This window comes from Eriocheir sinensis, chromosome 10 (assembly GCF_024679095.1).
Source record: "Eriocheir sinensis breed Jianghai 21 chromosome 10, ASM2467909v1, whole genome shotgun sequence".
In the NCBI taxonomy this organism is placed as follows: domain Eukaryota; kingdom Metazoa; phylum Arthropoda; class Malacostraca; order Decapoda; family Varunidae; genus Eriocheir; species Eriocheir sinensis.
In genome coordinates, this window is record NC_066518.1 from 9,985,586 (window position 1) to 9,998,582 (window position 12,997).

A 12,997-nucleotide genomic window follows, 5' to 3' on the forward strand; every position below is an offset into this window, starting at 1 on the left:
TGAATTTCTCTTCCCTCGCTTTCCACCTCCTTCATCTTTCTTTACGATCTTCGCAGACTGAGAGATAAGCGAGGAGGAGGAGGAGGGCGGTGAAAAGTATTTGCCTGGGGATGGTTCGGAAAGTCGGGAGAAACTTGAAGACGATGGCATTTGACGTTGTAAGAGGCTGCATGTGGAGGAACGAGCAGTGGAGTTGGCAGATGCAAGGTTTGATGAACGATGGCAGGGCAAGGGAGAAGGTTTGAATGGCTGAATGGGTGAACGAGAGAGGGAGAGTGAGGGTCGCGAGCATATGCATTAGTGAGTCGAGAAGGGATTTGATTAATCTCTTGAATGGGGCGACAATTGTATTTTCTTCCCGAAATTCTCACTGGTTCTTCTTGCTCTTGTTCTTTTTCTTGTTTTTCTTCTCCTTCTTCTTCTTGCTCTATCTGTTCTCGTTCTTGTTCTTTTTGTTCTTGTTCTCCATTTTCCTCCTCTTCCGCTTCCTCCTACATTTCCCCTTCCTCCTTCTCCTTCTAGAGTTCACATTGCTCTTCTTCTTCTTCTTCTTTTTCTTTTTCTTCTTTTTCTTCTTCTTATCATTAATATTACTATCACTACCTATAACTGCTTCCTGTTACATTATGCATTAAAAGATTTCCCAGCACCTCGTCTTCGTCGTATACGAGTATAAATAAAGAATTTCCAGACAATAACGTGTTCGAGGGAAGAGCGAGACGAGCCATATGCACCTCTCGTTTGTATTCTCCACTAAAAAAAACTAAACATACAACTACTATACCCTCCCTTAATTCCTAACACCGAGGGCCAATTTTCTGAAGGTAGCGCATCACGGTCACATAAAGAACATTCTGCTTAGGGCTTCCTCCATCCTGTTCCGGGCGGCCACTTCAGCGTTTTCTTCTTCGCCTGTGCGGTGTTCGTTCCGTCCCACCAATCTGGCTGCATGCATTAAACCATCAGACACATCCGTTGGGTTTCGTAGGTTATATTTGGAGATAGCGTGCATGGTCCAGTGGTTTTTTTTATCACTGTCTTTTGTTCTATTTTCTTTTTTCTTTCTTCTTCTTCCTGTGGTATAGTAAAGACATCTTGGCTCTCGCCGCAATACATTCTTCCGGTTCATCCTCCTCATCGTCATCAGCTTATCTTCCTTCTCAATCTTCTCCTGCTTCCTTTTGCACTATTTCTATTTTTACCTTTTCTTCTTTTTCTTTTCCTTTCTCTTTATTTCTTTTCTTTTCTCTTTTTTTTTTTTCTTCTAGGTGTTCTTTCGTTTTCTTTCTTTCTTTCTTCCTCTCTTTCTTTCTTTCTTGCTTGCTTTTTTTTCTTGCTTGCTTTCTTCCTTCCTTCCTTCCTTTCTGCCTTCCTTCCTTTCTGTTTTCTTTTTCATGACAGTCGGACACATGAAGGCCAGATTTGTGTGTCTCCTCAACGTGGCCTCTTTAGATGTCTTCGAGAGCAATCACCTCTTTCATCCCTGTTGCCGAATCTAGCGTTTTACTCTTCCGAAGAAAAGGCAGAACTCCGGTGTCTTGTGGTATCTTAATTAAAGACCTCACCTGCGCGACTCTCCTCATGGTTATTACTCGTGTTTGTGCCTTTTCCTTTTTTCAACAGGAAAATTCGGTACTAGAAAGACTAAAGAATAATATCACCACTCACAAAGAAGGCGAAGTGTAAACAGTTAGTATTTGAAGACGAACAGATTTTACAAGTGGGAAAAAAATATTGTCCTACCTGAGGAGGGGGAGAAAGAGGAAGAGGAAGAGGAGAAGGAAAAGGAAGAGGATTTACTTAGATTTACATAGAAAATCAGACCACACAGACCCCATGGTCCAAACTAAGTGGTCTGTCCTTAAACCTAAGTGATTCTACATTAATCAGATGGCTCCAAAACTTTGCGTTTCAACTCTAGTTAATATTAAGTTGAAGGAAGTGATGGTCGAGCTTGTTTTTAAAGGAGTCAGTCGTGTAACACTGGACCACTGAAGGTGGGAGCTTATTCCATTCTCGCATGACAACGATGGTGAAGAAAAAGTTTGGGGGCAGTCTGAATTTACTTGCCTACATTTAAGTTTTGTGCCATTGTTCCTCGTTCGCAAGGTGTCATCGATCATAAACAATTTTGATTTGTCCACATTCGTGAATCCATTAAGTATTTTAAAACATTCGATCAGTTTTCCTCGGAGGCGACGTTTCTCAAGAGATAACATGTTAAGGGTGGAAAGCCTTTCTTCATAGGATTTGTTCCGCAAGGAAGGGATCATCTTTGTTCCCCGACGCTGAACACCTTCTAATTTAGCAATGTCCTTTGCATGGTGGGGAGACCAAAACTGTACCGCATATTTCAAGTGGGGTCTGACTAAACTATTGTAGAGCGGAAGTATTACATTTTTATTCTTGAATAAAAAGTTTCTTTTAATAAAGCCCAACATTCTGTTCGTTTTATTTGCTGCATCGATGCATTGCTGTGAGAATTTGAGGTTTGACGCGATTTTGACACCCAGGTCCTTGACGCATTGAGCGCTTTTGAGTTTAACGCCGCGCATTTCGTAATCGGACTTCTTATTTCTTGTTCCAACTTGAAGAGCCTGGCACTTATCTACGTTAAAGGGCATCTCCCATCTATCAGATAGCATAAACATAAGAAGAAAAACGGCAAAATAGAAGAAAAGGAAAGGAAATAGAAACATAAACAGAGGGAAAAAAATGAGGAGGAGGAGGAAAGAGGAAGACAATAGCGTAGAAACCAAATGAAAAAAAAGTAAGAATGGTTAGGTCAGACACATGGACGGACGGAGGAGATAAAAACTGTGTGGGAGAGAGGCGAGGCAGGCAATTACCAAACCCGGCAGCTTAATAAGAAGTTTTTTTTAGACGATGGTGCAAAGGATGTTCAAACGCTTCCAAAGTTGGGTAGAAAATTTTAAGCTGTTAGGACGGAAAGTTTCGCATCCTGAGTAAGGTTCTTCAAACACCGAGGAAAAGATATCGTGAGCCTCTAATCGGTCTTTGAAGCTTAAGTACACAAAGGTCATATGAACGTTCGCCTCCGCATTCTCGTTCCTCCGGTGTTTGTTCTTCCTCGCAGTTGTGGTGATGATAAAGAAGTGGATGGCGTGTGTTTGTAGTTGTGTGTCTGTGTGTGTGTGTGTGTGTGTGTGTGTGTGTGTGTGTGTGTGTGTGTGTGTGTGTGTGTGTGTGTGTGTGTGTGTGTGTGTGTGTGTGTGTGTGTGTGTGTGTGTGTGTTCTAGGAAAATACTTTAGTTACCACAATACTCATCAAAATTGTATCATTTGTATCTTTTGGCGGGTTCTGTGGTCGTTTAAACATCTTAACACCTTGGCTTCCGTTGTGATACATTCTTTTACTTCCTCTTCCTCCTCCTCACCCTCATCTTCGTCTCCACTTCTTCCTCACTTTTTTATTTATTTCTTTTTGCCTTTTCCTTTCCTTTGTTTTTCCTTTTTTTTTTTTTTCCTTAGCTTCTACCTCCTCCTCCTCCTCCTCCGTATAGGCGCCATGGAGTCCCCTTCTAAACAGGTGTGCCCGAGTCCAAGCCCAAGTCCTCCCTTTCCACCTCAAGAAACGAACGTTAGTCTCAGAAACAGGGACAAAAAGAACCTCGGTTAACTCTTGGCTTCCTCTAGTGTGGTTTCCTTCTTTACTTCCTCCTCCATCCATCCATCCGCCTCGCCTCCTCTTCCTCCTCCTCCTCGTCCCTCTTCTTCCTCTTCCTCTTCCTCCTCCTCCTCCTAATTCTCCTACACGTCATATACACAATGCATTCTGTAAACTTTCTAACTTCTCAACACCCAGACCAAATATGATATGCAGAAACACATGAGCGAAAAAAAACCCAGAAAAAAATGACGGATACACAGACAGACAGACAGACAGACAGACACACACACACACACACACACACACACACACACACACACACACACACACACACACACATACAACCTGACAGACACATTAGTATGGCGAGCAATGCTGGCGCCTCTGTGTGTGTGTGTGTGTGTGTGTGTGTGTGTGTGTGTGTGTGTGTGTGTGTGTGTGTGTGTTTCAGTCCGTCTGTCTGTCAATCTGTCTGTCTGTCCGTCTGTTTGTCAATCTGTCTGTCTGTCTGTCTGTCTGTCTATTTTTCTGTTTCTGTGTTTTCCTTTTCACGTAAGTAATATTCGAAGACTTTTAGATATGAACAGAAGGGCGATGAAGAGCCTTAGACCAGTATTCATGTGCTGAGTTAAATAAGGTATTGCAAGGGAAGACAAGACTCATGAGGGTCCGCTGCACGCGATTTTCTACTCTAGCTCATCCCTATTCTATCCAAATCCCTTATGCAAGAGTTAGGCAGCATCTTCATTCTTTCATCCTTTCCGCCAGTAATCTCTGAAACAGCCTTCCTTCGTCTATACCCCCTGCCTATAAATACGAGTTGGTCCCTTCAGGAGGAGAGTATCAAGACACTTCTACACCCGAAACTGACATCTCTTCTGGTCTCTTGTTTTCTTTTCTTATGGCGGAACAGCGTCTAGCGGGCTCCTTTTGTTGTTACTTTTGTTTATTGATTTTGAGCTGCCTCCCTTGGTGTAGACTATAAAAAAACTCCGTGAATATTGTCTCCTCTACAGTTTAAGTATTCCCACACGTACTTACTAAATGGTCTCTGTACACCAAACCGAGAGTCATCGTACACATGTAAACGGATTGTGGAGGACGTGTGAATGTGGGGAAACGAAATTCAATAGTAATGCAAACAAACACTGATGATGAGTTATGACCGTGAGTTGGCACGCACACACACACACACACACACACACACACACACACACACACACATGCACACACTTTCCCGCTATGTTAATCTCGCTGCCTCATCCACCCACGCCGAAGCATCCCCCTACAAGACCCATCCATCTCTACACCCACCACGCCTGTCTCCACCCACACCCCATGTATCTCACCCTCTACAACCCTTTCACCTCACCCCTATACCCCTTCCACACACCCCTACAGCCCATCTATCTTGTCTCCTACACCCCCTACCCATTTCTCCCCCTCTACACCCCATTCAACTCACCCCTACACCCCATCCACACCCCCTACGGCCCATCTATCTTGTCTCCTACACCCCCTACCCATGTCTACCCCTTTACACTCCATTCACCTCACCCCTACACCCCATCCACACACCCCCTACAGCCCGTCTATCTTACCTCTTACACCCTACCCATGTCTTCCCCTCTACACCCCATCCACCTCACCCTATATAACTTCATCTCTTAACTTCCTACTGTGATATCTATACACATACACTTCGATCCCCTCCCCTCCCCCAAACACATCTTCACACCCACAAAACCCACAAAATTCAGGCGTATCCATTCAAAACAAGTCATTCATTATTATACATATCCATACCGTACTGCCATATTCAAAGGTCACGATTCAATAGCACTAACTAACCCGCCCCCCTCTTGTCCCCCACGTCATCATCATCATCATCATCATCATCGTCGTCGTCATCATCGTCATGTGGCACGCCATCCATCCTCCCTCACCCACACATTTCTTTCCCAGAAGTTGCAAGGAACCGCTGCGGCGAATTAGCGACCTGCGAGCTGGAGGGAAAGGCTCGTGGGCGAAGGGAGGGAGGTGGGGCTCAGGGGGACCTTTTATTGGCTTGGAGGTCACGGGAGGTCAGGCGAGTTGAAAAGTGTAAGGGCGAGAGGGTTTAGCGTAATGTTTTTTTAGTAATCGACCGCACGCTGATTCTAGGAGAGGGAGTGATGTGGGCTCAAGATCTGGGTGTGGGGCAGAGATTTGGGCGCAGCGCAGAGGGTGTGGGTGAGGAGGCAGCTGGTGGTGCAGGTGTAAAGAGTGCCACCACCCGCGCCCAGTGCCACCGTGGCCCTTCCTTCACCCCGCTGCCACTCGTACGATCAGCATCTTCGTGTTCTCCGAGAAGTCAACAATCCTATGGTCCTACAGCGCCACGCCTTGGGGGGAAGCCGGGCTTGGGGGTCTTTTAAGGAGCGCAAGGGGGCGGGCAGACACACAGTGACGTAGGGTGTGGGCGTGTAAGCGAGGCAGGAACGACAGGTTGGGCAGAGGCACTGGCGGGTCTTGGGCACAGGCGGCAGGGCAGGGCAGACTGCCATACCGGGTCCTGTCATGGTGAGGGACGAGTGAGGGAAGGGGAGCGCTATGCGGGCGTGGCGCAGACACCTCTAAGGCCGGAGAGTAGCCACTCTCGCTACCATGGACAGGGCCCAGCGCCTCCGTCTCATCCTGCAGGGACTGATATGGGCATGGATCTACCGACATGCAGCCGCTGGTAAGTACTTCCTCTCCGCCACGATCGAGGTCAACAAAGGTCACGGCAAATCGAGAAACCCAAACATGTAAAGCATCAAAAGGCTCAAAGATTCACCAAATTTGCGTATGAGGCAGATCTGGCCCCGTCAGGAGGTACGAAAGGGACGGGAGATCTACAGACATAGAATGAACTGGAACTGACATCTGTAGCAAGTCATTGCAAAATAAATAAATAAAAAAAAACTTGTGAAAAAGGACTACTGGAAAAGAAATGATCAACCAAGCAGCAGCAAGAGAGCACTTCTCTGCATTGGTGAACGAACGAGGCAATGTAGAAAATCACGATTTCATGACGGTCAAAACTTAATGAGGCTAACTCTGATATACAACACAAGGCAGCGTCTAGAACCCTCTGACGCCACTGTGCGCCGCGCCCCTCCCACCGCCGAGGCTCGGGTTGCTGCTGTCAGGCCGTCCGTGATTCTAAGACGCAATGTCACAACAACACCATAAAGAAGCGCGCGGGCTGTAATTGGTCTGTTAGGGCACACTAATGCGCGCCTTTTATGCCCAGCTATGCACTAAGACCTCGGTTAAACATCGTATGTTCTTTTTCATTGCAAGTAAATGCACAAATTATGTGGATAATTCAAATTTGTTTTATAGAGAAATTAAAGCAGGGCAAGCTATCATTTTCAGGCGCGGTCTCACATTACTAATACACGATTTTGCACGACCCTCGCCAGACGCAGCAAAACTTGCATCCATTCCTTTTTGTGGTCACAGATTGTGCTTTTTGGACGCGCGCAGTGACGTCAGGCCACTAAAGTGAAGCCAACTGACTTTAACGAGAGACGTAGTTGCCCTACATGACTCGTCAGAGACCGACCATGAGGTGACGGGGGCTGCAAAAGTTGTTACGAGCGCCGCCATGACCGATGGAATAGTAACACAACCCATAAGGAGTAACATTACATCTTGGGGGCATATAGAAATAAGTGCAGATAATTTCGCTATACTACGAAAGCACATAATCTGAATGTGTGTGTGTGTGTGTGTGTGTGTGTGTGTGTGTGTGTGTGTGTGTGTGTGTGTGTGTGTGTGTGTGTGTGTGTGTGTGTGTGTGTGTGTGTGTGTGTGTGTGTGTGTGTGTGTGTGTGTGTGTGTGTGTGTGTGTGTGTGTGTATGCGGTTCCCTCTTTAAAAAGGTTACGAGGATTTTGGAATTGATAGCGGCTCCAGAAGTGGCCCATAAGACTAAGACAACAAGCAGAGGGTACGAAGGGACGGGTAGAGTGACACCATTCCACCCCAGACGAGAACAACACGGGGGATGTTTTGTTTCCCTGATGTTCCAAGCTGCGGAGGGTTGCGACATGGACTGTAAGGCAAAAAAGGCTCCATATGGAAGACAACGAAATAAACACAGGCTACTAAGACCTCTTTATATACCAACGGGAAGGGCTTAGATGTGTGTATATGTCATACTCTCGGGGTAAGGAAGTTTATGTAGAGTTGTTTGGTTAATTAAATACAATGAAACAGCCCGTAAAAGGAAAATAAAAACGCAAGAAATATATATAAATGAGAGTAAACGAGTAAGCCATACATATAAAACTAACTAACTAACTAACGTGGAAAGGAAGGTGTCAAATTTATGGTCGAGGTAAAACATGAGCATGAGGCAAAGGATCAATTTTATAATGAAAGGAAAACAATCTCCGCAGCGGCTTCATCTTTGTTAGTTCATACTCCGCGTGGGCGTACCGTAGAGTTAGACGAAGTGGTGAGTCTTTTCTTTCTTTATGGGTTCAAGACTTTTAACGTGGAAGGATGACATTAAGAAGGGGTGATCGTCGTCATTTACGCGAGGGTGAAAGAAAATGCTACATAAAATAGACGCGTGAAGTGAAAAATGGGTGATGACGGGTGAGAGGTGTTGGAAAAGTTATATGGAGCTTAGCCGAAGTAATAGGGCTTTCATTATGGGCGCATCATTAGAGGAATGACGACAGTGTGAAGGGGTGATAGGGGTGACGCCTTATAGTGGGGTGTTGGAGTGGGGTGAAATGATATGGGGCGTAGAATTAACCGAAGAGATGGGGCTATCTATGGTTGGTATTTCTCGACGATTCCACCTTTCACTTCAACTATTTCCAAGGGCTTAAAAAAGGAGATTAATCGAGTTCTAATGAGTGTTTTTTGGTTCATGGTACAGAGGAAGCGTCAAACTATCACCAGTAGGGCCATTAAACTACCCCAAGAAATGCCCCAAAACTCCTACGAAAAAAAAAAAAAATCGCATTAAGTATGTGTGTGCACGGGCGCCGAAATGTTTAAAAATATGGTTCTTTCTTTCTTTAGGCGTGCATGGCTTTGAGGAATGACGACATGAATGAATGGGTGACGTTTTGAGGTGGAATTATATGGGTCTGGTTTAGGGTGGGAAGGACGACACTGAATATTAGGTGATGGGTGACGCCTCGAAGTGGGGTGCTGGAATGGACCCTCGAGGTAGCCGAACTGCGGAGGCTTTCTTTGTGGATGCAAGGTTTAGACTAGAGGAACGACAAGACTTTGAATGGGTGACGCGTTGAGGTTGGGTGTTGGAGTTGTGATATAAGGGTATACATAGGTTAGGTTGTCTGACCATTCCTCTATCTCCACTGCCCGGGGAAGGAGACATGAGTACGAGGGATGGAAGGGAGATGTTTGCAAGGGGAGCTCCTGCGTCTTGGTGGTCTGGGTCAATGGTCCTCGCGTTTATTTGTCCTGGGTAGAGTCTTTCTTTCTCTCTCTCTCTCTCTGTGTGTGTGTGTGTGTGTGTGTGTGTGTGTGTGTGTGTGTGTGTGTGTGTGTGTGTGTGTGTGTCGCCAAGGTAACTCGACAAGGATGAGGATGGGGAGGAGATGAAGGAGAAGCAGGAGGAGGAGGAGGAGGAGGAGGAGGAGGAGAAAGAAGAGGAGGAGATGGAGGTGAAGGAGTTGGAGGAGAAGGAGAAGAAGGAGGTGGAGGAAGAAGAGGAGGAGAATGAAAAATGAGGAGGAGGAGGAGGAGGAGGAGGAATGTAAGGATTCGTCGTGGCGCGTACCAAGAAGGGGAAAATGAGTTCAGACATTGGCCAGCAGTGAAACGAGATGTGTGTGTGTGTGTGTGTGTGTGTGTGTGTGTGTGTGTGTGTGTGTGTGTGTGTGTGTGAACCCCCACTCTCTCTCTCTCTCTCTCTCTCTCTCTCTCTCTCTCTCTCTCTCTCTCTCTCTCTCTCTCTCTCTCTCTCTCTCTCTCTCTCTCTCTCTGTCTTTCTCTCTCTCTCTTTCACTCAAGCCATCTCCGTCTCGTACCCATGGGGAGGAGGGGGAGAAGGAGGAGGGAGGAGGAGGAAGAAGAAGAGGAGGAGGAGGCGGAGGACAAGGAACACAAGCTGAGTCTGTAAGGGTGATTATAAAGTCGCCCTTGTGTTTATGTGACCCAGAAGGCGACTCGGGGAAAGCTACTCCAAGGGGCGGCACCAGACGGGCTCAGGCGACCAAAACATGACAAAAAAATCACGCGTGGGGAAGAGTTCAACAGCCTCGCGCGACGGGGGAGGGAGAAAGAGAATCTGACATAGCTTTTTAAACACAAATCAAATACTTCCCCAGCGCGCAGGGGTATACAAATAAGATACCCGATAAACAATAAGTACATAAGAACAATTAACGAACCTACACCATACAACTGTACACTCCTGCTGTCTTTCAATCTCCCCCCAACTGTACCGTCACCACTAACTCCCACTTCTTACCATACCCCTAATTAAAAAAGAATCGACAACAGCGACGGCCACAACAATAACTACATAAGAACAATTAACGAACCTACACCATACAACTGTACACTCCTGCTGTCTTTCAATCTCCCCCCAACTGTGCCTTCACCACTAACTCCCTTCCACTTCTTACCATACCCCTGATTAATAAAGAATCGACAACAGCGACGGCCACAACTTCATCAGAAATTTTCGAGTGAATAGATACGTTTTATTTTAGAGGTCTTTGGCTTCTCTGTATAATACTGTCAACTATTTCCTCTTCTGGGGCTACGGAGTGATCAGTCTTGTATTCTTTCCGCACTAACTGGTAATATATATTTGTCGTAACGGCGTTTTTTTTTTGTACTCTTAGAGATATTCACAATTTTTTTACATGTTTACTTGCCTACTAATTCACAAGCTTTAATAAGTAGTACAGCGAACGAAATCATGGATATCATTTGCAGAAAGTGGAGGTAGTATGCGTTTTTAGTTAACTGTTTCACAGGTTTCTTAGATTCTTTCGATTTTAGCCTGTCTATGAGTCAATATACCAACCACTACGTCTCTAATCAATTTTATTCCTCATAAGAAAATATAAATAAGAACAGCTCGCCTTTTCAACACACTCGAACGCCTTCCCCAACGGTCGATGATATGACGTGTCTCTTCATTGCTTAGCGAGGTGGAAGAGAGCCGATATGATTACAGACGTTTATATGAATTGCTTTACGAGGTGGAAGAGGAGACGCATGACGAGGTTCGTAAAAAGACACACACATACCGATCACTATAACATTTCCTGGCAATATTTATACACCAACGTGAATGAACGGGTTAGTAATTTCTCTTTGTCGGCAGAAATTGCAGAGAAACACACATGATAAGTTGATAACATTCATAGTCCATCACGGTCGTTATTACGCATCATCTACACACCAGACAGACAGACAAACGGAAACAAGTTATGAACACCTGCGTCCCTTCACCTGTCTGCTTACAGTGGCGCATAAAGGACAGATAAAACAATAAATCACTCGTAAACCAACACACAGGAAGAAATAACAACACAATCAGTTCACACACGACAGATTTAACAATTCAAACAGACAGAAACAAATTTATGAGTACGTGTCCCTCCACTAGGTTCCCTATTCGTACGGTGCCGCAAATTTGACAGAAAAATAAACAATGAATAACACTCCTAAATCAACACAGACACAGAGAAAACAACAACACAGTCAATTCACGCACGACGGACTTAAGACTTCAGAGGGAGAGGAACATATTTATGCATCCAAGTGTTCCTCTACCAGGATGCCACTGTGCCGCAGATATGGCAGATAAATAAATAAAAAATGCCATTTCTCAATCCACACACGCAAGAAATCACTAACACAATCGCTCACACACACACACACACACACACTTAACACTTCAGAGCGATACTAACAAATTTACGAGTCCATGCTTACTGTGCTGAGGATATGGCAGATAAATAAACAGTCTATACCACTTATAAATCAACACACACACACAAGAAAACAATTACACATTCGATTTTTACACACAACAGACTATAGTAGACTCATCCCTTCCGACAGACAATAAACCGTTGAAAGCCAATACGCTCCGCCTCCTCGATGCTTACAATGGAACAGCAGGATTGTCGAAGAAAACTAATAATCCATTCACAACACTCGCATTCACACACTAACTAACCACCACGATTGACACACATACACACACACAATGGGCGATACACCTCACTCAGCCGGGAACCAATTGTGGGCCACCGTGCCTCACTAGCGGGGGTCTTATACACACACACACAAAGCCAAGGTCTGCACATAACACTGGTAATGGAAACAAACATGCGACCGGCTGATTGGTGGACGCTGATAGTTTGGATAGAGTGGTTAATAAAGAAGTTGAGGGTGAGGGGGAAGGAGTGGAGTTGATTGCATTGTGGTGTGGAGGAGGCTTAGTGTGGAATGGATGAGCGTGTGATGTGTGTGCATGTGTGTGTGTGTGTGTGTGTGTGTGTGTGTGTGTGTGGAGAGTTAATTGGTGGAGCGTGGAAAAAAAGTAGGAAAGTTTCGTTTAGTCGGCGCAACATCTGTAGTCATGCCGGAGAGAGACAGGAGGGGAGGAGCGTGGAGATACGGAGGGTGCTCGTAAAGAAGAAAATAGAAAAGAGTGGCCAAAAGAGGGGTTTGAAATGCTAAGAGTTTACACAAGAGAGAAAGGGGAAGTAGACTAGACTCTATATAGTAAGGAGGTACTTTTCAATCAAACCTTTCATCATCTTCAAAGAACCCTCCATCACTTTTATTGTCTAGTAACCAAATGTTATGCTATTACGGCTCTCATGTCCTTGTGGAGCCCGTCGTGGTGCAGTGGTTAGCACACTCGGCTCACAACCGAGAGAGTCCGGGTTCGATTCCTCGGCGGAGTGGAAAAATTTGGGCGGCTTTTCCGATACCCTACGCCCCTGTCCACCCAGCAGTGAATGGGTACCAGGTATTAATCGGGGGTTGTGTCCCGTCTCCTGGGATTTGTTCCCTTTTCCTATAATTCCTTCCTCTTCTGTCTCTCTCCGGCATATGACCTCAGATGTTGCGCCGACTAAACGAAACTTTCCAACTTTTTTGTGGAGCCCGCGATAACACCGTCCCGCGGAATGATCAGCATAATTAGTTTGCTCACGCTCTGTTTGCGCTCCCTAATAATGAAGGGCGTTTTAACTTGGGCAAACAAGATCTATGTCCACAACGTGTAATTAGGTAGAGAGGTTGTATTAATTAAACGCGACGATCTCAAATGCGCAGACTTGCATGTACTTAACACGAGTGAAGTGCGCGGATGTGGGAG

The 12,997-nt window shown here is 45.5% G+C and overlaps 1 protein-coding gene and 1 long non-coding RNA gene across 5 annotated transcripts in view; one reads left to right on the plus strand and one right to left on the minus strand.

Moving 5' to 3' along the window:
* The window catches only part of LOC126996571 (uncharacterized), a 94,963-nt gene that overhangs the window by 60,054 nt on the left and 21,912 nt on the right, over nucleotides 1-12,997 (minus strand). The gene's annotated exons all lie outside the window — the stretch shown is intronic.
* Nucleotides 6,130-12,997, plus strand: part of LOC126996567 (collagen alpha-1(V) chain-like) — a 50,156-nt gene continuing 43,288 nt past the window's right edge. For all 4 annotated transcript variants that reach the window (XM_050857154.1, XM_050857155.1, XM_050857156.1 and 1 more), the window contains exon 1: nucleotides 6,130-6,353. In XM_050857154.1, the coding sequence (XP_050713111.1) occupies nucleotides 6,278-6,353 (76 nt within the window). In that variant the 5' untranslated portion in view covers nucleotides 6,130-6,277. The remainder of the gene's footprint in view (nucleotides 6,354-12,997) is intronic.